The 25,673-nt window shown below is 40.6% G+C and overlaps 1 protein-coding gene across 7 annotated transcripts in view; it reads left to right on the top strand.

Moving 5' to 3' along the window:
• The window catches only part of CLOCK (clock circadian regulator), a 78,264-nt gene that overhangs the window by 20,559 nt on the left and 32,032 nt on the right, over positions 1-25,673 (top strand). For 6 of the 7 annotated variants that reach the window (XM_061583451.1, XM_061583456.1, XM_061583450.1 and 3 more), the window contains exons 2-4: positions 22,530-22,654; positions 23,200-23,291; positions 24,404-24,463. In XM_061583451.1, coding sequence (XP_061439435.1) covers positions 23,245-23,291; positions 24,404-24,463 — 107 coding nt within the window. In that variant the 5' untranslated portion in view covers positions 22,530-22,654; positions 23,200-23,244. The remainder of the gene's footprint in view (positions 1-22,529; positions 22,655-23,199; positions 23,292-24,403; positions 24,464-25,673) is intronic. The other variant, XM_061583455.1, reaches the window with a different exon arrangement.

The raw sequence follows: 25,673 nt of genomic DNA, 5'->3' as shown, positions 1-25,673 counted from the left end.
TCTCTCTCCTGGTCGGTCACCGCCAGTTCAGACCCCATGAGCGTATATGTGAAATTAAGATTTTTTGCTCCAATATGCATAATTTTACACTTGTTTATATTGAATTGCATTTGCCATTTTTCCGCCCATTCACTCAGTTTGGAGAGGTCTTTTTGGAGCTCTTCGCAATCCCTTTTTGTTTTAACAACCCTGAACAATTTAGTGTCGTCAGCAAACTTGGCCACTTCACTGCTCACTCCTAATTCTAGGTCATTAATGAACAAGTTGAAAAGTACAGGTCCCAATACCGATCCTTGAGGGACTCCACTTTCTACAGCCCTCCATTGGGAGAACTGTCCGTTTATTCCTACTCTCTGCTTTCTGCTTCTTAACCAATTCCTTATCCACAAGAGGACCTCTCCTCTTATTCCATGACTGCTAAGCTTCCTCAGAAGCCTTTGGTGAGGTACCTTGTCAAATGCTTTTTGAAAGTCTAAGTACACTATGTCCACTGGATCACCTCTATCTATATGCTTGTTGACACTCTCAAAGAATTCTAATAGGTTACTGAGACAGGACTTTCCCTTGCAGAAGCCATGCTGGCTCTGCTTCAGCAAGGCTTGTTCTTCTATGTGCTTAGTTAATCTAGCTTTAATCATACTTTCGACCAGTTTTCCAGGGACAGAAGTTAAGCTAACTGGCCTGTAATTTCCGGGATCCCCTCTGGATCCCTTTTTGAAGATTGGCGTTACATTTGCCACTTTCCAGTCCTCAGGCACGGAGGAGGACCCAAGGGACAAGTTACATATTTTAGTTAGCAGATCAGCAATTTCACCTTTGAGTTCTTTGAGAACTCTCGGGTGGATGCCATCCGGGCCCGGTGATTTGTCAGTTTTTATATTGTCCATTAAGCTTAGAACTTCCTCTCTCATTACCACTATTTGTCTCAGTTCCTCAGAATCCCTTCCTGCAAATGTTAGTTCAGGTTCAGGGATCTGCCCTATATCTTCCACTGTGAAGACAGATGCAAAGAATTCATTTAGCTTCTCTGCAATCTCCTTATCGTTCTTTAGTATACCTTTGACTCCCTTATCATCCAAGGGTCCAATCGTCTCCCTAGATGGTCTCCTGCTTTGAATGTATTTATAGAATTTTTTGTTGTTGGTTTTTATGTTCTTAGCAATGTGCTCCTCAAATTCTTTTTTAGCATCCCTTATTGTCTTCTTGCATTTCTTTTGCCAGAGTTTGTGTTCTTTTTTATTTTCTTCATTCGGACAAGACTTCCATTTTCTGAAGGAAGACTTTTTGCCTCTAAGAGCTTCCTTGACTTTGCTCATTAACCATGCTGGCATCTTCTTGGCCCTGGCGGTACCTTTTCTGATCTGCGGTATGCACTCCAGTTGAGCTTCTAATATAGTGTTTTTAAACAACTTCCAAGCATTTTCGAGTGATGTGACCCTCTGGACTTTGTTTTTCAGCTTTCTTTTTACCAATCCCCTCATTTTTGTGAAGTTTCCTCTTTTGAAGTCAAATGTGACCGTGTTGGATTTTCTTGGCAATTGGCCAGTTACATGTATGTTTAATTTAATAGCACTGTGGTCACTGCTCCCAATCGGTTCAACAACACTTACATCTCGCACCAGGTCCCGGTCCCCACTGAGGATTAAGTCCAGGGTTGCCGTCCCTCTGGTAGGTTCCATGACCAACTGGTCTAGGGAATAGTCATTTAGAATATCTAGAAACTTTGCTTCTTTGTCATGACTGGAACACATATGCAGCCAGTCTATGTCCGGGTAGTTAAAGTCACCCATTACTACCACATTTCCTAGTTTGGATGCTTCCTCAATTTCATATCTCATCTCAAGGTCTCTCTGAGCATTTTGATCAGGGGGACGATAGATCGTTCCCAGTATTAAGTCCCTCCTGGGGCACGGTATCACCACCCACAACGATTCTGTGGAGGAGTCTGCCTCTTTTGGGGTTTCGAGCTTGCTGGATTCAATGCCTTCTTTCACGTATAGAGCGACTCCGCCACCAATACGTCCTTCCCTGTCCTTCCGATATAGTTTATATCCAGGGATAACCGTATCCCACTGGTTTTCTCCATTCCACCAGGTCTCCGTTATGCTCACTATATCAATGCTCTCCTCTAAGACCAAGCACTCCAGTTTTCCCATCTTGGTTTGCAGGCTCCTAGCATTAGCGTACAGGCACTTGTAAGCAGTGTCTCTCTTCAAGTATCTTTGGCACTTGTGGTTAGGCCTGTGGTAATTTTGCTCTTCTGAATTTATATCCTGTGCCCCTGCTCTCACAATGCCTACTTCTAGGCCTACCCCTTTTAAAATTTCATCATTTCTTTGGTTTTTATCCCAGGGGGGAGGTTTATTCCGAACCGGACCTTGCTCAGCTCCTGTCGGGTTTCCCCCCTCAGTCAGTTTAAAAGCTGCTCTGCCACCTTTTTAATTTTAAGTGCCAGCCTTATAATGCTGACCTGTCTCACTTTTCCCACCTTAGTGGGCAGGCACCATTAACAACTATATAGAAAAAAACTTCAGCTCTCATAGGACTGTAGTGGTTGGAAAAGTCGACAACTATATTAAAAAAAACTTCAGCTCCTATAGGACTGCAGTGGTTGGAAAAGTTGAACTCTTCATTCTTAAATAGTTGTTAAAGTCATGGAACTTGAAAGTGTATCCCACTAAGGCTGCAATCCAATAAATATCTACTCAGAAGTAAGCTCCAATGGGTTCAATGGGACTGACTCCCAGGTAAGTGTGTATTGGATTGCAGCCCAAAACAACTAAGACACTAGGTTTGAAGAATAGTAACTGTGTAAAGGGAGCTGTATTGCAATCTACATGCAAAAGACTCCAGTCAAAGAACTGGCACTATTTATCAACTACATGGTCAAACTTGCATTATACTCTGTAGAATTGTGGGAATAAAGTTTTGATATCAGTTGTTGCTAAGCAGTGCAAAGTGGCTATTATTAGGGATTATTTTTGAAACAAGGAAAAGGAAACCAGCTGTTCACTAGCTTTGTTATTATTGACATATATAGTAAAAGTAAATGATGTGAATCTTTCAGGTTACCATAACTCATAAATTCATTTATTTGTAATTACATTTATATCCTTTGTTTTCTTCAAGGAGCATGGAGTTTTTAAGTTTTTAGGACTGCTTACTTGTTAGCATTCAAATGTTTAATAAATTTTCTCTCTACAAATTACTACTAGTAAGTACTAAGAAATAATTTAAAGAATACAGACATTCATTATGAGCATTTAAATCTCAGGCCAACAAAACAATGTATTAAGATTTTTTTAAAAAATGCATGTTGCATATTGTGCCGATCCCCCTAATGCAATTCTTTAATTCATAGAATCATAGAATCACAGAGTTGGAAGGGGCCTTGTAGGCCATCGAGTCCAACCCCCTGCTCACAGCAGGAAATCCACAGCTAGAGCATCTCCCGCAGATAGCTATCCAGCCTCTGCTTGAAGACATCCAGCGAAGGGGATCCCACCACCTCCCTAGGCAGTCGGTTCCATTGCGGAACTGCCCTTACTGTCAAGAAGTTCCTTCTAACGTCCAATCTGAATCTATGTTCCTGCAACTTAAAACCGTTAGACCTAGTCCTACCCTCTGGGGCAGCAGAGAACAAATCTGTACCCTCCTCTATGTGACAGCCCTTCAGGTACTTAAAGAGTGCAATCATGTCACCCCTCAGCCTTCTCTTCACCAGACTGAACATGCCAAGTTCCTTCAACCTTTCCTCATAAGACTTGTTCTCCATACCAGCTATCATCCTCACCGTCCTCTTCTGAACCCGCTCCAACTTGTCTATATCTTTCTTAAAATGAGGCGCCCAGAACTGAACGCAGTATTCCAGATGAGGCCTGACTAATGCAGAATATAGTGGGACTATTACTTCCCTCGACCTGGAAACTATAGCTCTGTTTATGCAGCCCCAAACCGCGTTTGCCTTTTTTGCCGCAGCATCACACTGCTGGGTCATGTTCAACTTGTGATCCACTACAATTCCAAGGTCCTTCTCACACGCACTACTGCTAAGCCGGGTATTTCCCATCCTGTACCCGTGCATTTTGTTTTTGTGGCCTAAATGCAGAATCTTGCATTTGTCTTTATTGAATGTCATTTTATTAATTTCAGCCCAATTTTCTAGTCTATCCAGGTCCCTTTGGATTTTATTCCTGTCTTCCATTGTGTTAGCTATCCCAGTTTCGTATCATCCGCAAACTTCATAAGGCTTCCCTCCACCCCGTCATCTAAGTCATTGATAAAAATGTTGAAGAGTATCGGCCCCAGGACAGAACCCTGTGGCACTCCACTCGAAACCTCCTTCCAGTCCGAAGCAGAGGCACCGATTAATTACTTTAAAATGGAGGAGAATTCAATACTTCTAGTAGGAAAATTTAGAACAGGAGTGGGAATTTGTAGCCCTCCAGATGGTGCTGGACTTGAACTCCCATAATCCCTGACCATTGGCCAGGCAGGCTGTGGCTGATGGAGTTGGACTGTAATGCCTGGAGGGACTGCAGGTTTCCCACCCTTGCTTTAGAATTAGATTTAGATTTAATGGCATTCCTGTGGCATTCTACTTATCAGTTTGGTTCATTTCATATTTGTTGGTGGCGGGCGTTGAATAATATGATATCTAAAGTGCTCACAAAACCAGTTACAAACTTATTTTGAAGTGAAAAGTTTCATCATTACTAGTTTTGGAGAATTGGAATATTTATTCATATTCTTGGCAAGGGAACAGCTACATTACATGAGTATTTATTACATTATTGTGTTATAGAAAATAATATTGTTATAGATTTTAAGAAATACATGTTTAGTTCAAAAAGTTATATATTATTTTTAAGTTCCATCTCAGATAATTTTGTAATTCAGACATCAGCTTTGTTTGGATGGCACAGTAAACCAAACTATGGTTTACTAGGACTCTGCAAATTGCAGTTTGATCAGCGTCTTTGTACTACTTTTTCCAGTATGAGGTTTATTAGCAAATTTTAGTGTCAGTGGCTTTAGAATTATGAGTTTCATACAAATCTACACTTATATTTTCACTAGGGGCTTCACTTGCCAACCCTGTCCCATGGGTCGCCAGCGCTCCCCTGCTCCCAACCCATCCAGGGTCAGGCCCAGCCAGGCTCAATAAGCACAGCCACCTCTGCCCCTCTTACTTGTGAACTGAGGAAACGCTGCCACCAGGCACCTCGCATGCTTCTGCTGCCGCTGCCGCTGAGCACCTCAAGCTCTGCCACTGCTGGGTGCCATGCATGCCTATGTTGCTGCCGTGTGCACCCCCCCACCTTGCCTAGCCTAGCCTCACCTCACAGCATCACTCTACCTGTGAACGCTTCTGCACAGGTGCTGCCTGCGCAGAACCATACACAGGTAGCATGACACTTAGAAAAATATTATATAGTCAGAAGGTTGTTGTTACTATTGTTGTTATTATTTTCTTCATTTATATCCCAACTTTTTCCCGGAACTGAGATTCAAGGTGGCTTTCAAAAATTAAAACAGATACAGTTAAAAACATGTAAATAAAACATACAGAAGTTATAATTAAAATGTAATTAAACTTACTGTAAAATTGAAAATGAAATGGACTGCCTTCAAGTCGATCCTGACTTATGGCGACCCTATCAATAGGGTTTTCACGGTAAGCGGTATTCAGAGGTGGTTTACCATTGCCTCCTTCTGAGGCTGAGAGGCAGTGACTGGCAAGGTCACCCAGTCAGCTTCACGGCTGTGTGGGGATTCGAACCTTGGTCTCCCAGGTCGTAGTCCAACACCTTAACCACTATGCCACACTGGCTCTCCGACTGTAAAATTAAAACCATTTAAAGCACAGGGATTAAAAAAAGTCAGTTAATGGTACTGTGTTTGGAATTCTGCTTAGTCATCTTGGAAACCACTGTGGGTTTGTTTTTTGTTAAGATCTGTTTCTTTTTAGTAGACATGTATGGCTTGTCTAGTTTGCTGAGATGAAATCAAAATTGCATATGTTTTAAAATAAGTAGGTCCAGTTTCTAAAAATGTTTTTTGCTTATTTAATGTGATTTTTTTTTATTTCCAGAAATTAGTAGTGGAGTGTCTGCCAACATTCCTTACATTTTGTGTACCAATAGCATAATTAAGTAAATAGGAAATGTAATATAGTACCAGTTTTATTACTTAAAAATGTTAAATACATAATGGCAATAAGGTTCAGATAAAATTATGAGCTGAATAACTTGTAAAAACAAAAAAGGGGTCAAAGACCAAGATGCTGGAAAATAGGAACTTTTATTATAGATAAAACCTAACGCGTTTCAGCCTGTTATCTGCAGGCTTTCATCGGGATAATGGCTTATAAGATTATATGACCAGCAAATCGCTTTCTGTACTGTGTCAATATCAAATGTCTCAATGAATAATAAAAGTTCCTATTTTCCAGCATCTTGGTCTTTGACCCCTTTTTTGGTTTCTCGTTTGGATGCTAGCCACCCTCTGCTTTTTCTCTGAATAACTTGTAGCCTTTCTCTTGAAGCCAGGCTTGCTCTAGGGTGGGTTCCTCTGTTCTGCAGGATATGTTGCTAGTTCTGTTTTTATTTGCAATACTTGTATGCTGTCCAGTTTGACACCTCCCTGGTTTATAAGAACAATTCCAACATATAACATGCAGAACAAAACTTTAAAAATTAAATTTAAAATTTAATTAGGACTCTACATTCAAATGGTTAAAAACAACAGAAACAGTAAAACAGTCAAGAAACGAGCAGAATTCATCAACAGCATCAAAACTAGCACAGCTGGCCTGCTAGGCAAATCAAAAGTCTGGTAGGACATCAGGTTAGGCTCTAGGTGAGCATCCCTGAGGAGGACATTCTACATGTGGTACATTACAGATGAAATAGCCTCTCTCTGGTCACTGCACACCTGATAAGAAAGGGCAAATAGACATAGGATTTGAGGCATGCCAAAGACAGTAAATGGGATATGGACCATTTAGTATAGAAGATAAGGCTCCAATCCAGTTAGCATTAGTCATGGCTAAGTTCCATTGAAACCAGTGGAAAAGTTAATTAAGACTAGCTTTCATGTGGACTCAGTCACAACTCACTGTAAATGGACTGGAAAGGGCATTTAAGGAGATTGAGAGGATATGGAGCAGGGCTGTGGAGTTGGTACGCCAAACCTTCGACATTTGGAGGATTCCCATACCTAGGAAAGCATTTTATTAATAATCTGTATTACAGTGGTGTAGGATAAGCCTGTTAAATTTAGCTTTCTTTTATAATGGGGCTCAGATCCAGAGAACTTCACACTTCTGTGCAGACTAGAGGACTCTGGCCTAGAGTATGTGTCATACAATAGTTCCTGAAGCAGCCTGGCAAATAACTTCTGAAAGTGGTGCTTTACTAAGGTGTCTTAATGATAAGTCTTAGTGTAGAGGCAATTGCAAGAGAGGATGTTTATAGAAAAAGTTTGGGAGGGAGGAGCTGGGTAGAAAAGTTACAAAGAAAAAGTGGTTGCATATTTCAGTTTGTTTGAACATTTGTGTACTTCTTGAATTTGGGAGAGATGCAGTATACTGTACAGGTCCCGCATAAATGTGATAGAATTTTATGTTCATGTTAAATCATTAGAAGTGTTGGGCATCAGATGCCAACTTTATGCATAGGTGTTGGGAATGTCCTTGTATACATGACTTTGGAAGAAAGTGCAGTGTGTTGTTTATCAGATGAAAATTGAAACTTAATCCATGTATGACATTACTACAATATTTTAATTACTGTATCCTGGCAAAACATAAGGTGTTAACTAAACTTTTGCTATTTGCAGCAAAGGTTATTGCCAAATACTGGAAATCTTTTTTTTTTTTTTCAATAATTTTTATTCAGATTTTCATAAAACATACAAGACGAAATCATAAAACATTCAAAGACAAAAAACAAAATCAAAAATAGTTAAACAAAAAGAAAAAAAGAAAAAAAAACAAAAATAAAAAATAAAGAGTAAAATATTGACTTCCCATTTGTCAAAGATCAAATCAGTTATAAGTCTATAATATATAACAATCCTGTCTCTTAAGTCATATTATAAAATCACTTTCCTCCAGTAGTTATCTTACTTAATCATCAAATCTCATAAACATTACTTTATTCTTTCCACAAAAAGTCAAAGAGAGGTTTCAATTCTTTAAGAAATATATCTATCAATTTTTTTTTCCAGATAAGCATATCGATTAATCCATCTCATTACTAATTATGATAATCTTATTGTCATAACCATAGTCAAAATAAACATTTCAATTAATCCATCACATCAGAATCTGTTAGGTTCAGTAATTTCAGTAGCCATTGTTCTATTATCCCTATTAGTTCCATTTTCCATCTTCCATCTTCAGTAGTCTTGTTAAGTCCAGTAATTTCAGTATCCAATCTTCCATTATCAGTATTCCATAATAATCTTGCTGTCAAAGCCATAGTCATATAGTAAGAGTCTGATGGGAATTACCTCTATCCCAAATATTTTCTTGCCATCCATTCTGAATAGGTTGCTGAAATACTACTGTAAAATCATATCTCTGTTCTTTTTTTCAAAATACACTGGGTCATCTCTTGAAAGTTTTTCCATTGTCACATGGCTGCAGTTAATTCCATAGATTTTCTCTATATTGGGCTCCATCACATCATTCCAGTCCAGAAGATTATCCATGCCATTGATAACTTTATCTCTAGAATCTTCATTAATTTCTTCAGAGATAACATTGAGTTCCAAACAATAGATTTTATTTCTAAAGTCCATAGACTCCAAATCTTGTTCCTGTTCCACGTTTGTTCCAATCTCCGGGATCTCCTCTCTCACAGGGACCCCTGTTCCAGTCTCCAGGGTCTCCTCTCTCACAGGGACCCCTGTTCCAGTCTCCAGGGTCTCCTCTCTCACAAGGACCCCTATGTCTTTAATCTCCTGTGTCTCCAAACAATAGATTTTGTTTCTAAAGTCCATAGACTCCAAATCTTTTTCCTGTTCCACGTTTGTTCCAATCTCCAGGGTCACCTCTCTCACAGGGACCCCTATATCTTTAATCTCCTGCTTCATTTTACTCAATTCAATTTTCAGCTCCTTACAACCCTGTCGCAGGTTTTGTTTCGTTATCTCAATCTCATCCATTATTTTCTGAAACATAGTTATTTCCAGATTCTCAGCCACTTTCTTAATTGCCATTTTAAAAGAAAAATATAGGAAAACCACTTCTTATTTCAGCAACAATTGGGTTAATACTCCAAACTTGGTGACATCACAGTATAAACAGAGCAGACAGCCTTATCTCTCCATGCTTAAGTAAACAAAATGCAGTTCCCAGGATCGAAACAATTAATGGCGGTCGTCAGGAAACAGATTCGTCAAAATAAAATAGACCAAAAAGAGAGTAGTCTCAGACAATATAATATTCTTCAAAATAAAAATCTGGAATAGAAATCCCTCTTCTGTGTATATCTTTAGAATGCAAATCCAGGACAGCTTTTTGCAACAAAAACAGAGATAAGCTATTAATTAGTGAGTAGCAGAGAGAAGTTATGGCTCCCCAGTGAGATGTCAAAAACCGATCAATCTGGCAAATCTCTTTTAAATAGCAACAATTTAAGTCAAGTAAAAGAAAAATATAGAAAGAAGGGTGCTTGCCTGTTAGTGCGTTCTCTCTTAGAAGATAAGATGAACGTTCGCTTTATCAGATAGAGCTTGTTGTTGAAAATCTGTCCCACCTTCGTCGGCTGGACCTCGTCCCATAAATTAATGAGATCTGGTCGTCCCAACAAAAATAGGCTTTGAGGTTAATCTCTTCGTTTCTCCCTACCCGGGAGAAGTTTAATCAGTCAAAAAAAAAAAAATCTGACTGATATATCTGAATAAGCTTCTTTTGAGGCAGGAGCCCGTCTCAAAAGCAGGCACAGGCTAAGTCACCCTTCCCGGAAGTCGCCAAATACTGGAAATCTAAGGGGTCTTTCTTGATTTCGGAGTGGATGAGGAAGACTTTGAGGGTACCTGATATAGACAAGTTGACTGGTCTGATACATAGGTGAGAAGGAAGGATAACATTGTTTTATTATTATGTAAGTTGTCTTCTGGTATTTACAATGAATTATATTTGTGTATTTTATATTTTTAGAATATTTTTAAAAAGATTAAGTGTTCTTTGGGGGGCTGTTCTTTCTATGTTGGTTTTTATTATATTCTAAAATTATTTGCAATTGTTCTTATGCATCTGAGCTTTGCATATAACCTATGTATTGATGTAGAAAATTTTAAAAATATAAATAAATATGGAATGCATTTCAAGAATCTTAAACATTCAATGCAATATTGCAACAGTCAACTAGCTGATGTTGAAATTTATGTATAGCATTTATATATCCTTTCTGCAAGGTATCCAAGGTGGTTTACAATGTAAAACACATATAATTTTAAATTTTACTCACAGCTGTCTGTTCATAATGGTGGAATCCAATTATGCCCTTCCATTTGTGGAAGGAATCTTGATTCACCAGATGTGTCTGGTAACAGAAGGATAGGGGAACAATTTTTACCAGTTCTATCTTCCCTCTATGCCCCCTACATTCCCTCTCAAATCTGCTCCATGGAGTTGGGGGACTGTCCAGAACAGTCTGGAGGCTGATGCAGGAGGCTTCGGGGGAAATTAAATTGGCAAAAATTGCCTCTCCCAGCCCCCAGTCCATTAGTGCAAGCCTCCACTGGATCAGAGCCTTTTCCGTGAATGGAAGGACTTCTTCCATTCATGTAAGGACACAATTAGCTATAACCCAATAGCATATATGAAAATAATAAGAAAATGTAGATCAAATCAGTATTAACACTAGCAGCCTAAATTTAATCTTGCCCATACCATGGCACAATTTGGTGTGACTGCTGTCTTGATTTAACTAGTTACTTCATCACCATTAGCAACCAGGAATTCCATTCAGGCAAGTTCATGGAGTTTCCTTCAGGCAAGTGTGCAGTCTGACGAAGGAAGGACACAGTGATCTCTTTTGCCAGCCTGCTTGGCTTCTGTCCTGGCTGCTGAAGGAGGGAAGTGGAACTGCAGTGGTCTGGCCATAGAGAAATAGAGTGACTTCACCGCGAGACTGCTGCACTTTTGTGCTGAATGCGTAGGAGACAAAGCCTATTCCTGTCCGTCTAGAAATCAGACAGACTATTGGAGGATGCAGACAGTGCTTCATGCCTCCTTTGCTGGCTTGCTGCTTTTCTAGTCTAGCCTGTACATTGTTTTACTAGTCTGCTTTTTACTCAGGTGACCCTTTTTGTGAACAAAAGCAAGCAAGTAATTTTTTTTGCAGGCTGGTAACCTTTGGAGGCCTACTAACAAGTCTGGTTTACTGTGGTAGTGAAGCTCACTTGCATTCTATCAGTTTGATCTAGAGGCTCTGTCACATATGTGGTGGGACTGTTTATTAGGATGTGAAAAGGATGTGAAAAACTGGAGAAAACAGTTTTTTCCAGAGTTTTTCTGGAACCTCCCCCCCCCCCAAAAAAACCCCACTTCCCCCAAAAAGTGTCCCAGTTTTTTTCTGGTCCTTCACATCTCTACTGTTTATCCAAGCAAGAGCCCTTTAATTCACTTTAGTGTCAGGGAACAGCTTGGTGTATACAATGATTAAAGTGAATGGGATAGGTAGTGCTGCCAAGGTGGCTCCATATGTACGCCATAAACCTGTCATTCATAAATATATTCAATTTGGGATGGTGATAGTGCCATGACATTACATTTTTCAGAATACAAGAGTTCAGTAAGACCTAACCTGTTTTTAAGAGTGGCTGGACTGGACATATACATCAGAACTTTCTTTGTGTGTGTGCTATATTTCATTTTGCTAACATCTTACTGAATCAGTGGGAATTTTATTATCATCAAGGGAATGTTCTTTCCAAGCAAAATCTGGGGCTCTAAGAATCACACAATTAGTTCCAGGCTTTGGATTTTATTTCTCAAACAGTAGCCTTTTCCCCATGCTTCTTCAAAAGTAATGTCTGATATGATATGGGAGTTTATAATTTAAAGAAACACCAATCAAGCATCTGACTGGGCATGCCAAAGTTGTTAGATGCTTTCTTTAGATCCCAGCCATCAGACCTTTACGCACATCTTATTTTTCTGTAGGGCTGGTGTAATATTATTATTTGTGATGTGATGGAGCACATCAGGTTTTAGGATTAAGGAATTAAACCATAAAGATTCTCTGCTATTGCACATAGTTACAGTTACTGAAAGAGTTTACTGAACAGGGACATTATTAGGGGGTGGCCTGAGGGACCTGAGCCCTGAGTCTTAGAATCATAGAATCATAGAATAGTAGAGTTGGAAGGGGCCTATAAGGCCATCGAGTCCAACCCCCTGCTCAATGCAGGAATCTAAATCAAAGCATTCCCGACAGATGGCTGTCCAGCTGCCTCTTGAAGGCCTCCAGTGTCAGTGCCACTACCTCTCTATGTAATTGGTTCCATTGTCATATGGCTCTAACAGTTAGGAGGTTTTCCTGATGCTCAGTCGAAATCTGCCTTCCTCCTACTTGAGCCCATTATTCCGTGTCCTGCACTCTGGGACGATCGAGAAGAGATCCTGGCCCTCCTCTATGTGACCACCTTTCATGTAATTGAAGAGTGCTATCATATCTCCCCTCAGTCTTCTCTTCTCCAGACTAAACATGCCCAGTTCTTTCAGTCTCTCCTCATAGGGCTTTGTTTCCAGTCCCCTGTGCAAGCAAACTGGGATGAATGCTCAATAAACAGGTCAAGTGCAGCTAGACTCAGCCACAGAGCACTGTCATTGCAGCCAGATAATCCCACCAGGAGGCCCACCAGAGGACTCTTTGCTCTTCGTATGGGAGAAGACAGTCCTCTAGTCCTTACCAATTCCTGGGAATTACCAGTGGGGAGGAAGCTGTTGCGCTCAGGTCCTGTTTGCAGGCTTTCCACAGGCATCTGACTGGGCACCTTGAGAACAGTATGCTGGACTGGATGGGCCGTTGGGCCAGCTTCAGTTATGTTTAAGGTATCCAACAACTCTCAGCATCTTTAACAAGCCACAGTTCCCAGGATTCTTTGTGGGGGAAGCCACGACTGTTTAGTGGCATGTTGCCACTTTAAATGTATAGTGCAGGTGGAGCCTAGGTAGCATAGAATCATAGAACAGTAGAGTTGGAAGGGTCCTATAAGGCCATCAAGTCCACCCCCCTGCGCAATGCAGGAATTCAAATCAAAGCATTCCCGACAGATGGCTGTCCAGCTCCCTCTTGAAAGCCTCCAGTGTCAGAGAGCCCACTACCTCTCTAGGTCATTGGTTCCATTGTCGTATGGCTCTAACAGTTTTGCAGCAGGCCCCCAGATCTCCTGCCCCTTCCCTCCTTTTTAAAAAACTTAAAAAGAACCTTTCCTTATAGGGTGGCTGGGTGCACTGCAAAGCACAGCACTGATGAGACACTAGCCACCCACTTTCTTAATTTCCCAGAGGCATCTATAGATATATATTAGTATGCTAAATTCCTTTCATCAGTAGTGTATTATTCTATATGTCTGCAAAAATGTGATCAGTTTGCCTTCTACTTTTTTTTAATGTGGCCCCTTTGTAAAGCAGGGCATTATGTAGGGATGCTGTGAGAATTACATTCGGGAGCTGGTTAGTGAAAGCTGCATAAAAGAATGATGCTGCAAAGTAAATTGTATTAGATTGTATCATCTAATAGAGACACATTTTTAGAAAACAGTAATGGCAAAAGAGGCTTAGAAGTTAGAGGGATTAGAAATCCAGAAGCCTTGTAAACCTGCAGCACAGAAGCAGGGAAACTGTTTCTCTAATACTGTGTAGTAGTCAGAATTATGCCATATATTGCACATGCTCCTGGCTGAAGTGAACAAATATTGGTATGGCTAATCTATAAACAGTGAATAATCAGTGAATGATGCAGATTTTAGTTTTAAATAGTTGAGACTGATGATTAAGGATCTAACTGCATACACATTTGTCAGATGTCAGGTGTCCTATAAAGTGAAGAATCACTTCTGTGATTATAAGTGAAAGGCTTTTGGATGAGGAACTGCATAGAAAAATGTGACATCCTTTCTTTTTTTAAAGCATCATAGTTATTCCTATTCCTTTTCTCAGGTTAACTTCTAGAGTAGTTGTGCCTTGGAATAGATATGGAGGAAGCTGGTTGATAGCCTGTTTCCATACTGACCTTCCTTTATTCTTTCTAAACATAACGTTGTGAGCCCTGCTGGGAGGGGATGGGCAGATGAGACCAAGGCAGAGAATGAGGACTTGGAGTGGGATGAACAACCTGGGCAGGGCCCATGTGACGAAACGGTCTTAGAAGGCATCCCGGTTCCAGTCCTTGACAACTCTGCCCCCACAACTCCAGACAGCCCTGTGGGAGCTTTCCTGACCCTTCAGACGCTTCCCAGCCGAGTGCCCACCCTCCCACTCCCTGCACCCAGGCTGTCAGTCAGCAGCCCCCCTCTATCAGAGGGGGAAGATGAGAAGGTGGCAGAGGCCCTGCCTTCGCCTTGTACCAGGAGGTGAATGAGATGGAAAATTCAACAGACTCAGTTAAGGCGGAGCTGTCGCTTATGCGTGTGCTCTCAGCATTGACAGTAGGCACACGCAAGCGGGAAGCCCGCCCAGCCTTACTTAAGCTGACTCGGGGGGGGGGGAGCGGTTGCTGAGTCAACGCCTTAGAGTTGCGAAGGTACACTTAGTTGGTTCTAGGGAGATGCCGAGTTCTGAGTAAGCATAGATAGACCCATGAAGCACACTGAATTGATGCTGTCTCTAACTACAACAACAAAAAAACCCATAACCATGTCTGAGTCTTTCTTCAACTTTGGGCAGGACACATAGATTCTAATCAACAGAAGGGGAAGGGAATTTTTGCCTATTCCACCTTTCCCTTACGGACCATAGTACCATCTCCTACCCTTCTTCGCCCAATCCTTTGGAGCAGTTTTTGTGGGCCGTGCTGCACGGGGATGGGGAATTGACAGAAACCAATGCCCTCCCCCTACCAGTTGGGGCCTCTGCTGGATCGGAACCATTCATTTTTACACAGTGTTTCAACTGAGCTAAATCAACTTTGTCAAACCTGTTAGGAGAACATTCTGTTATTAATTCTGTATGGAATATCAGACAGCATGCTGAAATTATTTGCTACTTCTGTTTGTATTGTGTTTGTTTTGTTTTCTCTAGTCATTCTGGCTTAAGTTTAAATTGTGTTAATGTATTCATAAGCATCAAAATTTGTTCCTATTACTCCCTATATTTTATTCCTATGACATATTTTTCAAAGGTATTCAAAAATAAATATAACAACTATCTAAATGTGTGATCTCAATACAAACTATGAATAAACCAGCTGTGCAAGGAAGTCCACCACAGTTGTTAGCTCTCACACACAAAATTGCTGGTTGTCCTCCCTATACATTCTTGTATCAGTTTTGTGGTCAAAAGAAGAAAATGTGTTAACTGTTGTAAAGCTGCCCTGTTGGGCTGTCTGGAAATGATCCTCATGTGTCACAGGCGATCACTATCCTGAGATTAATGCACAATTGACAGGTTTTGGCAGAATCCAACATTGCGTAAGTAGGGATGGACGGAATGGTTTTAATCCAGTTCGTGGCTCTTGCATGTGAGTAGACTAGTAAGTCTGTTCCACTGAATATCTCTGCAGTTTTTTGGGGCAAAGTGCTAAAAAAATCCATCTTTTTATTTTAAAAAAATACTATAAAGCACATACAAAGTGGTCCAAGGGTTTCCATGGCTTTTAAAAACCATTTACATCTGCTTGGAGCAGCTAGAAAGTGCAGTGCTTGCTGTACTTCTTGAAAAGTTTTGAGTAAAGTCCCTGTAAATGGTGGTATGCTATGATGCGCCACCACTTCCTGGGTAATTGTATCAAGAAATAGATGACTACCTAGGCTTGCAGTAACAAGTGCATAAAACATATTCTGTTTCTGAAGACATCTGTGCTGAAAGTCCACAAGCATCAAGAAGCAAACTGAATAGCATATGACACGATTGCGCCTGCGCGCCCTCTCCTGTGTAGAGCTCATACAGCTCCATGGTACACTCCAGAGCTGAGAGCGATGAAACAAGATAGGAGACGGCTTGAGAGGAGGTGGAGGCGAACTCCCGACGGATGCAACTATGCGCTGGTAAGTGCCTCTACTAAGCTGTACTTAGGAGCGGTGAGGATGGCGAAAAAACAACATTTTGCTGCCACTATTAAGTCATCTCTTTGCCGCCCAGCGGAGCTTTTCAGGGTTGTCCGAGGGCTACTTCATTCTGGCCCTCAGGACATGGTTGAGTCATCAGTGGCCCGCTGTAATGAGTTTGCTGGGCACTTCCAGAATAAGATCTTATGCATCTGCCGGGACTTAGACTCCCAGTTTATAGCAGCTGATCCAAATGAGGTGTCCGGAGCACAGTCTTGTCATGTTTTATTGGATGAGTTTCAGTTGGTTCAGCTCGAGGACGTGGACAAGGTGCTTGGACAGGTGCGTGCAGCCACTTCGGTACTAGATCCTTGCCCCTCTTGGCCAATAAAAACCAGCAGGGATGGAACAGCTGGCTGGGCCAGGGAAGTGATTAACGCCTCTTTACGAGAGGGAGTGGTTCCTGGCTGTCTGAAAGAGGCGGCAGTGAGACCACTTCTGAAAAAACCTTCCTTGGACCCAGAAAATTTCAACAGCTACAGACCAGTAGCGAATGTTCCATTCCTGGGCAAGATCTTGGAACGAGTGGTTGCTGGCCAGCTCCAGGCGCTATTGGATGAAACCGATTATCTAGATCCATTTCAATCGGGTTTTAGGCCCGGTTTCGGCACCGAGACAGCCTTGGTCGCCCTGTACGATGACCTATGTCGGGAGAGGGACGGAGGGAGTGTAACTCTGTTGATTCTCTTTTTTTTTCAATTAATTTTTATTCAAATTTTCAAAACCAAAACAATACAAAAAGAAAAAACACAAATCCATAACTAATACAATAAAAAAAAATATATAAAAAAATTGACTTCCGATTTGTCGTAGTTCAGCTGTAAGTCTATAATATATAACAAGCCTGTATCTTATAGATTATAAAATCACCTTCCTCCAGCGGTTATCTTAATTGGGTACAAATCTCATTAACATCATATCATTTTATTCTTCCACAAAAAGTCAAAGAGAAGTTTCCAATCCTTGAGATATATGTCCATCAATTTTTTTTTCTAGATAAACATGTCAATTAATCCAACTCATCAAGTCTACTAAGTCCAGTAATTTCAAATCGCTCTTCTTCCATTATCTGTATTGGTTCCATCTTCCATCTTTACACGCCCAATAATCTTGCTGTCATAGTCATATAATAAGAGTCTGATAGGAATTTCCTTTTTAACAGATATTTTCTTGCCATCAGTTCCAAACATATCACTGAAGTATTGTTGCAAAGCCGCATCTCTATTCCTCTTTTTTATATGATACACTAGCACATCTCTTGAAGATTTTTCCATTGACACAAAACAGGGATTAATTCTGTTAGCTTTCTCCATTTCAAGTTCCATCAAATCTTTCCAGTCCAGGAATTTTTTTGAACCGATAATATCTTTATCTCCAATCTCTTCAATTTCTTGTGACAGCGCTGAGTTCCAAACCGTAATATTTGTCTCCAGAATCCATCACAGCCAGGAAATCCAAACGGAGGCTCAATCCAGAAAAGACTGAGATGCTGTTGGTGCGTGGTTTCTCTGATCAGATGGTGGATATGCACTCTGTCCTGGACGGGGTTACACTCCCCCTACAGGAGCGGGTTTGTAGTCTGGGGGTCTTTTTAGATCCTTCCCTGTCACTTGAGGCTCAAGTAGCCTCGGTGGCACGGAATGCATTCTACCAACTTCAGTTGGTGGCCCAGCTACGTCCCTATCTGAGCAGGGAGGACCTTACATCAGTTGTACATGCTCTGGTAACCTCGCGATTGGATTACTGCAATGCGCTCTACGCAGGGCTGCCTTTGAAGACAGTTCGGAAGCTACAGCTCGTGCAAAACGCGGCGGCCAGATTAATAACGAGGACCAAGCGGTCTGAACACATAACACCTGTCCTGGCTCGCTTGCACTGGCTACCAATACGCTTCCGGGCCAGATTCAAAGTGTTGGTCTTAACCTATAAAGCCTTATACGGCGCGGAACCACAATATCTGTTGGAACGCCTCTCCCGATATGAACCTGCCTGTACACTGCGTTCTACATTGAAGGCCCTCCTCCGAGTTCCGACTCATAGCGAGGCTTGGAGGGTGTCAACAAGAACTAGGGCCTTCTCGGTGGTGGCCCCCGAACTGTGGAATAGTCTCCCCGATGAGGTGCGCTTGGCGCTGACATTGCTATCTTTTCGGCGCCAAGTTAAAACCTTCCTCTTTTCCAAGGCATTTTAATCTAATTTTAATTTAGTTCTTAAGTTTGCTGTAATTGATTCTGATTTATTATTTTTATTTATGTTTTTGTTGTATTATATTATGGAATTTTATTGTTATATATTTGTATTCTTGTTGTACACCGCCCAGAGAGCTATGCTAGTGGGGCGGTATAAAAATTTAACAAATAAAATAAATAAATAAATAAAATGATGGCAAACTGAATTATGTGGCCGAATGCAGGAACTTAATGTTTTTTACATGATGTTTTCTTCTCTTGTTAACTAAAATTTCCCATTTTTCTGTGTCTTTCCTAGTGTTACTTACTACTCCCTAACAGTGTTACCCTACCAACATGGTGCCTATGGGTGCACATGTACCTGCAGAGGCCTTCCTTGGCACCCACAGGGTCCCCTTCCCTCACAAAAATTGAAAGAAGCATTTTGTGGTTGCCAATAGAATCAGTTGTGGTGTGTACTTGGCTCTGTGTGTGTGGTGTCCACAACAGTTGCTCCAATTTGCAAAGGGGCTTATAGGCACAAAAAGGTTGATGACCCTGCTCTACACTGTTCTTCACTAATCTACTTTCTCGCGATTTTGCAGTTTCTGTGTATTTTTCTCTTGAGTTATGTAACTTCCTTAAGGACTTCTTTTACTTATCCTTCCTTTAGGATCTGTCTGTAGGTTATCACTGGCCTTTTTTTCTTCTGGGTGCATGCCATCCTTTAAAGTGCCCTTGTTTATTATTGACCTAATGCCTGTCATTTGCATGATTCCTTGAATAAAGTTTGATTGCACTAGAGAACATTTCATATTTTTTGTATTATATCATATTGAGAAATTGAAGTAACCTCTGATATGTACATCGCTCAAGGAGCAGGGGTGGGGGGCAGGTTTGTTGGGAATCAAATCTGTGGAGGAGGAAAAGGTTAGGAATGCAATCCAAAAAGGTCACTGAAAGTTTTTAGTATCATAATACCTTTATTACCTGAACATCCCCAAGCAGTGAATTAGCTTTTGAATTTTACAGAACTCTTGAAGTTTAGGAAAGAAGAGGGAGGGAAGAAGAGAAAAAGATGTTTCTTGTAAGGAACGTTGTGTTAAGCTCCTTCTGTAATATATGTGACTTTCTTAAGACTATTCAGGAAGATGCTTGCCAACAGTTTGCGCAGTGCAGAAGACCTTCAACTGCCGCAAGCAGCAGCTGGATTTCTGTCACGCCCTATACTAGCAAAACATTTTTCTCCACTTCCTCTACTCCACACTGTAGATTTCATCTCTTCTGTTTTAACATTTAGTGACTGGATTCTAGTCTATTTTTGTCTTGGTTTGCACATGTGCCCTTTTAATTTTAGAAGTCTTTAAAATCAGAAAAACAAGAATATTTTAAAATAATTTTTTCTTTTTTGTTCTAACCATAGGCCAGGATCCAAAGAACTGTGCAAGTAGCTCTGTGTGTCCAAAGTGGCTTTGGATATGTGTTTCCCAAACCGCATCCTTCCTTCCCCCTTAAATCCTCATGGTAAAACACTTCTGAAACTGTGGAGAGTAAAAAATGAAACTTCCGCTCTGGTTGCGGGAGGATGGGGTGGGAACAGAGGAAGAAACTTAAAACTTAAAAATCCCACATATGCATGCCTAGAGTAGCTGTTCAGATATCTGGCATCATAATATAAAGTTTTAGGCATTATAGGTGAGAGTGACACACAATTTTAAAGGCTACAAGTGCAGGATGTATTGCCTCATTTATATTTTTTTCTTGACTTGTGTAATGTTTGGCAAAACATTCATACTGTCAAAGTTTAAAAACACAAGCCTCATGTTTCAATGTCTGCAGTCTAGATTTCAAAAGGTCTCTTTGTGCATATTAGTGGATACTTTTGTTTGCTAAAAGAAAGCTATTCAAATGGGAGATAAAGGTTTAACCACCTTAACAGGAAAAGTAGGTCAATAGGACACTAGGCTATTAGGCCAGAAAGACACAAGCAGGTTCTCTGAGTCATGCTTTGGTAGGCTTTTTCTCCCTGCTTTTTCTCCTGGCAGATTGCTTTTATTTGTATTTTCTTTCTAGCCTTTTTAGTTCCTTTTTTAAACAAGTAATCATTATTGTTTGGATAGCTCTGCTGGCAAGAGGATATATTAATATTCTAAATGAAACTTAAACCTTCTCTCAGTATGATTTGCTTCTTGGAAGGGAACTAAAAATACCAGTTTAGTGTTTGGATGGAGGTGGTTCTGGAAAAACTGCTTCATTTTAGAAACCATCACAGCTGATAGGGGAAGGAGAATGGAATGATACAGAAGAAGGGCAGTGCTGCCATAATATCCTGTTTGGTATAGAGAGCGAGTGGAGTGGGAAAGGAGAACTGAATGTAGAGACATTTTCCCCCGCCCTCAAGATTTTGAACTGTTTTGTATTTTCAGAGGAGTAATGTATTTGTCTGTATGGCTGACGGTTTTTCAGTTGCATCCTGCCCATTCTGCTGTTCAAATGTGTTAGGGTAAAGTTGGGGTTTAGAACAGAAGACATATATAAAAAAAGATGTTTTGAAAGCTTTTAAAAAAAAGTTTCTAAAGATGTTTTGTTTTAATGTATTTTAAAGTTTATTCTTACGATGTTTTAAAGTGTTTTTAGTGCTTTTGTTTGCTGCCCTGGGCTCCTGCTGGGAGGAAGGGCGGGATATAAATCTAATAATAAATAAATAAACAAATAAATATATGGCATATCTGCATTCTTTGGACCAATACAGGGAGGGACATGTCACAGCTGCTACATGCGCTACAGCTGATCTTCTCTTCTGGTGCGATCAGACCCCCGCGCTACAGCTGATCCTGTCGGAGGAGGAGAAGATCAGCTGTAGTGTGCTACAGCTGATCTTCTCCTCTGGCGCGATGAGCGGGTTAGGTTCCACACCCCCGCGCTACAGCTGATCCGCTTTTCGGCGGCTTTCGCTTTTCGGCAGGGGTCTGGAACCTAACCTGCCGTATGAGTGGGTCCCTACTGTACTACAGTAATAACAGTAAAAACATTGATAATGTATCAGTTAAAACTGATTGGTAAAAAACATTCTAATTCCAAAGGCCTGTCTGAGCAGTACTGTTTGTTTTATTTATTTAAATATTTATAGACAGCACTTTCATATAAAATATATATTAATATAATATTAAACTGAAAGCAGCATTTATTATATTAATAATATTAATATATTATAATATATTAATAATATAAAACTGAATGCAGAATTTGTGCTGCTGCAAACATAGTCTAACATGTGGAAATGAGACTTGTACCTTATTAAAGTGTTTCGCCACTGTAGGTTTTGAGCATTATTTTAGGGAATTTGTTGGCACAACTCTGAGGATTGTGCTTTGTAAATAGAAATAGAAATAGAAACATCTGGTAGTTAGAGGCAGTTTTGGTCTGAAGAAATAAAGAAGTAGATTCTGGGACATGGAATAAAAAAGGAGTAAATTTGGAGATAAGTTAAATAGTAGAAACAATTCTGATACAATGCCATCCAGAGTTAATGGGTAGGATCCAACAGTTGCAAGAGTGAAAGCTTGTGCAACCAATATTTATCTTTCTATTCTCCTTGCTGTGCCCCTTTAAAACCCTCTCTGGATGGTTGTGTCCCTCTTGAAGGGTTATATTGCAAAAGGCTGTAGTAGGAAGGGGGAATTGCCCAAATCTGAGTGGAGGGGCCTTGCCAAGCATATCTGAAATTAAGGCACCAATATGATGTATACTTATCTGGGAGTAAAACCCTTTGAACTTAATAGGATTTACTTCTGAGTAGAGACATAGGATTGCACTGTAAATCACACTGATTGTAATGGAACAACTTTCAAGTAGTGAGTGTTTCAGAATGTAGCTCTGGTCAGACAGGATGAAAGTGCAGCTGCTCAAGAACGCTTCTCTTATTGGAGATGCATGTCTGTTTGGTTACTTTAAACTATTAATTACATTGCTCTGTTCCCATAATTAAATTAAAGGGTGGCTACCTATATTATATGAAAAAAAAATAGGTTCAGAATTCTAATAACTCTTAACTTTTATTTTTCTCTTTAACAGTATTGAATTGGAGATTGATGATCTTCTGCGGAGAATACATTTTGAATATATTATCTCACAAGTCGCTCCTTTTGGAATCCATCATTTTAGAACATTGCCATTTATCATCCAAAAAAGTATAAACGGTAAAAACCCATGGGATTATATTCAGATAATTAGGGTACAGCACCAAAATGAGAGGCTGCTGGACATAAGTTGGTATGCTGTGCTTCTTATGTTAAGGACTTTGGCATTTCCAGTGGAATATTTTTAAACAGCAGTTGGGCACTCTACACGGAGGCAGTATGCTTCTGCATATCAGTTCCTGGAAACTGCAGGGGAGGGGAGAGGGCTCTTGTGCTCAGGTCCTGTTTGCGAGCATCTGGTTGGCCACTGTGAGAACAGGATGCTGGACTAGATAGGCCACTGGCCTGATCCAACAGGGCTCTTCAAATTGCTCAAATCACAAATTGCTTTTGAGTTGTCTCAGTTTCAAATATCGTTTGCCATGGAGGGTTGGGGGTGGGCATGGGAGTTGCTGCCAAAAGCCTATTGGACATCTGGAACTAGTTGCATGGTTCTCTGGATTCTGCCTATTGGTTCTTTTGGTGGCAGCACGAAATTTTATTCAGGAAAAATAAGAGAATAAAGTTTAAAAGTCACATTTCTTTCTCTTTCTGTTCTCTCACAGAGCAGACGTACAAATGTCTACCACAAGACTAAAGTGTGATATGTTATGTTCTTTACCATAAGCACCCATAAAATGAGCTCCATTACAGACAGGTAATTTATCTTTGAGTTTTGTGCATTATTTCTATATATGCAATAATACTAGTTACACATGATTTAAAGCAGAATTTCAAAGTGAGGCTATTGAATTTGCAGTATCTCTATAACAGGAGTGGCAAACCTGCCACCTGGATCTGGCCTGCCAAGCCATTTCAGGCAGCCTCCCAGTTCCTGCAAAGTCAGGTGCGTCTTGTGCAGCACCATTGCTAGGAGGACTTGATGCTCAGGAAACTGGAAGGAGCTCTAAGACCTCCTAGGAATGACACTGTACCAGAGAGGGAAAAGGTGCCTTTGAAAGGTAAGAAAATGGGCTGTGAGGCTTTCCTCTCCTCCTAGCCTAGTAATGCAATGGGAAGGAAGCCCACCTCTGCTGAATTGTCAGAATAATGGTGGGGGGAGCCTGCCTGTGGGTGTCTGAATGTGAGTGGCTGCCTGCCTGCCTGAATGTGTGGTGTGCTTGTGTGTAAATATACGTTGGCCATGGCCACCATTGGCATGCAGCCTTGGAGGGGTGGTTGTCAAAGTGCCTCCTGGGCCAAAAAAGGTTAGCCATCCTATTTTTATAACAGACTTATGACAGACTTTTAGCTGTTTGCTATGAATAACTGCACTTAATGGCAATGCAGGATTGCAAAGATTCAGTAAGGAATCTTCCTAAATTATGTGTATGGTTACAATAGAAAAAGTAATGTTCACAAAGTTAACTTTACAACCAAACAAATCTCATAAATACCAATTATTTTGAGATGTAGATCCATGGTTCCCAAATGATGCTCTGTGGACCACTAGTGGTCTGTGAGCTTCATTCAGGTGTCTGTAAAAATGCAATTAAAATTATGCAGCATCTAGCACAGTACATTAAAATTGCTACAACAGGCCGAAAACTAATTAAGTGGTCTGCTTAGATCCTCAGCAATTTTCAAGTGGTTTATGGGGGGGGGGAGTATGTGAACTCCTGATCTACATAATCAGTAATCTGTGGATCAAGTATGTGTTATCATTTATAATCCTCGTTAGAACTGGAAATATTTATCAGCATGCTCTTCTTATTTTTTACGCAATTCTGTACAATGTGACTGTCCTCTGAAACTTGTTTTTTCTTGTAGAGATGATGGTAGCATTTTTGATGGTCTCGTGGAAGAAGATGACAAGGATAAAGCAAAGAGGTATGTTTTTTGAGGTAGTTAACACAAAACATTTGTTTCTGTGACCAGGAAATGTAATCTGTGCATTGAAATGGGATTCTACGATTAGAGCGGTTTACACACAGTGCTAAACCATGGTTAAGTGTTGTACAGAAAAGCCTTGGCAAGCCCAGGTAAAGCCATCTTCAGACCATGGGTTATAAAGTTCACTTGTTTAACTAAGCATTGTTTGTTGTAAGCCAGGTTTCCTGACTTGCACATAATGCTAAGCCAAAATTATTTGAAACTGGAAGTAAAATTGTCCTGGAAGTGGGGGAGGGGGACAGAGAGCATGCGAGACTAATGCTTCGCTTGGGCTTGCTGAGACTTACCTAAGTAAGCCATGGATTAAGACAGGGGCAGAGAATCTGTGGTCCCCCAGCTATTGTTGGACTTAATTTCCCATCAGCCCTGCCCAGCATGGCCAATGATCAGTGATGATGGGAGTTGCAGTCTAGCGGCATCACTAGTAGCATTACGTCTGAAGCAGCCCATAGATTGCTTCTTGATACAATCCATGCAAGTATGTGAAAATCCCTACTTTGAGGGTTAAGAACATCTATAAAGTCCTTCCATGTGTCTTGACCAGCAGCTGGCCTCTTGAAAAGCTACTGTAACATGCTTAAAATAAAGGCTAAGATTGAAACAACAGTAAAACTTGTTTTGCAGGCTCAAGATTTGGGGTGTTACTTATTTATTTACAGTAGCATTTCCAGTTCATATGATTATTGAAAGAAGATATTTTTTTACAAATCCCACTGGACATGCCCAAGAACCTGATTCTGCCAAAAGTAGTTACTTGGATTCCAGTCAAAAAATGTGTAAAGATGTATAACCACACTGCTAATGTTTCTATGTATAGGACTCCAACATGGATTACTGAGAGTGCAATCCTAACCCTGCTTACCTGGCAGTAAGCTCCATTGAATTTAGTAGGACTTACTTCTCAGTAGACATGGTTAGGATTGTGCTGTAAGCATTTCCACAGCCAGTTTTGTTGGCTGTCTCCTGCTCCTAACATTTTATTTGAAATGAGTATATTTTATTGACAGTTGAAACTTAAAATACATTGGGCTGAATCCATCAATGCACCAGCAGGGTTCTGCTGGCATAACAGGACTTCCATTTTTCCTCTTCCTTTGTGCCCTCCAAAATCTGCTCCAGAGGGTCCCCCAATCCTCTGGAGCTGATC

The sequence above is a fragment of the Rhineura floridana genome, chromosome 9 (genome assembly GCF_030035675.1).
Source record: "Rhineura floridana isolate rRhiFlo1 chromosome 9, rRhiFlo1.hap2, whole genome shotgun sequence".
Taxonomy (NCBI): domain Eukaryota; kingdom Metazoa; phylum Chordata; class Lepidosauria; order Squamata; family Rhineuridae; genus Rhineura; species Rhineura floridana.
This window is presented reverse-complemented; position numbering and strand designations above follow the sequence as displayed.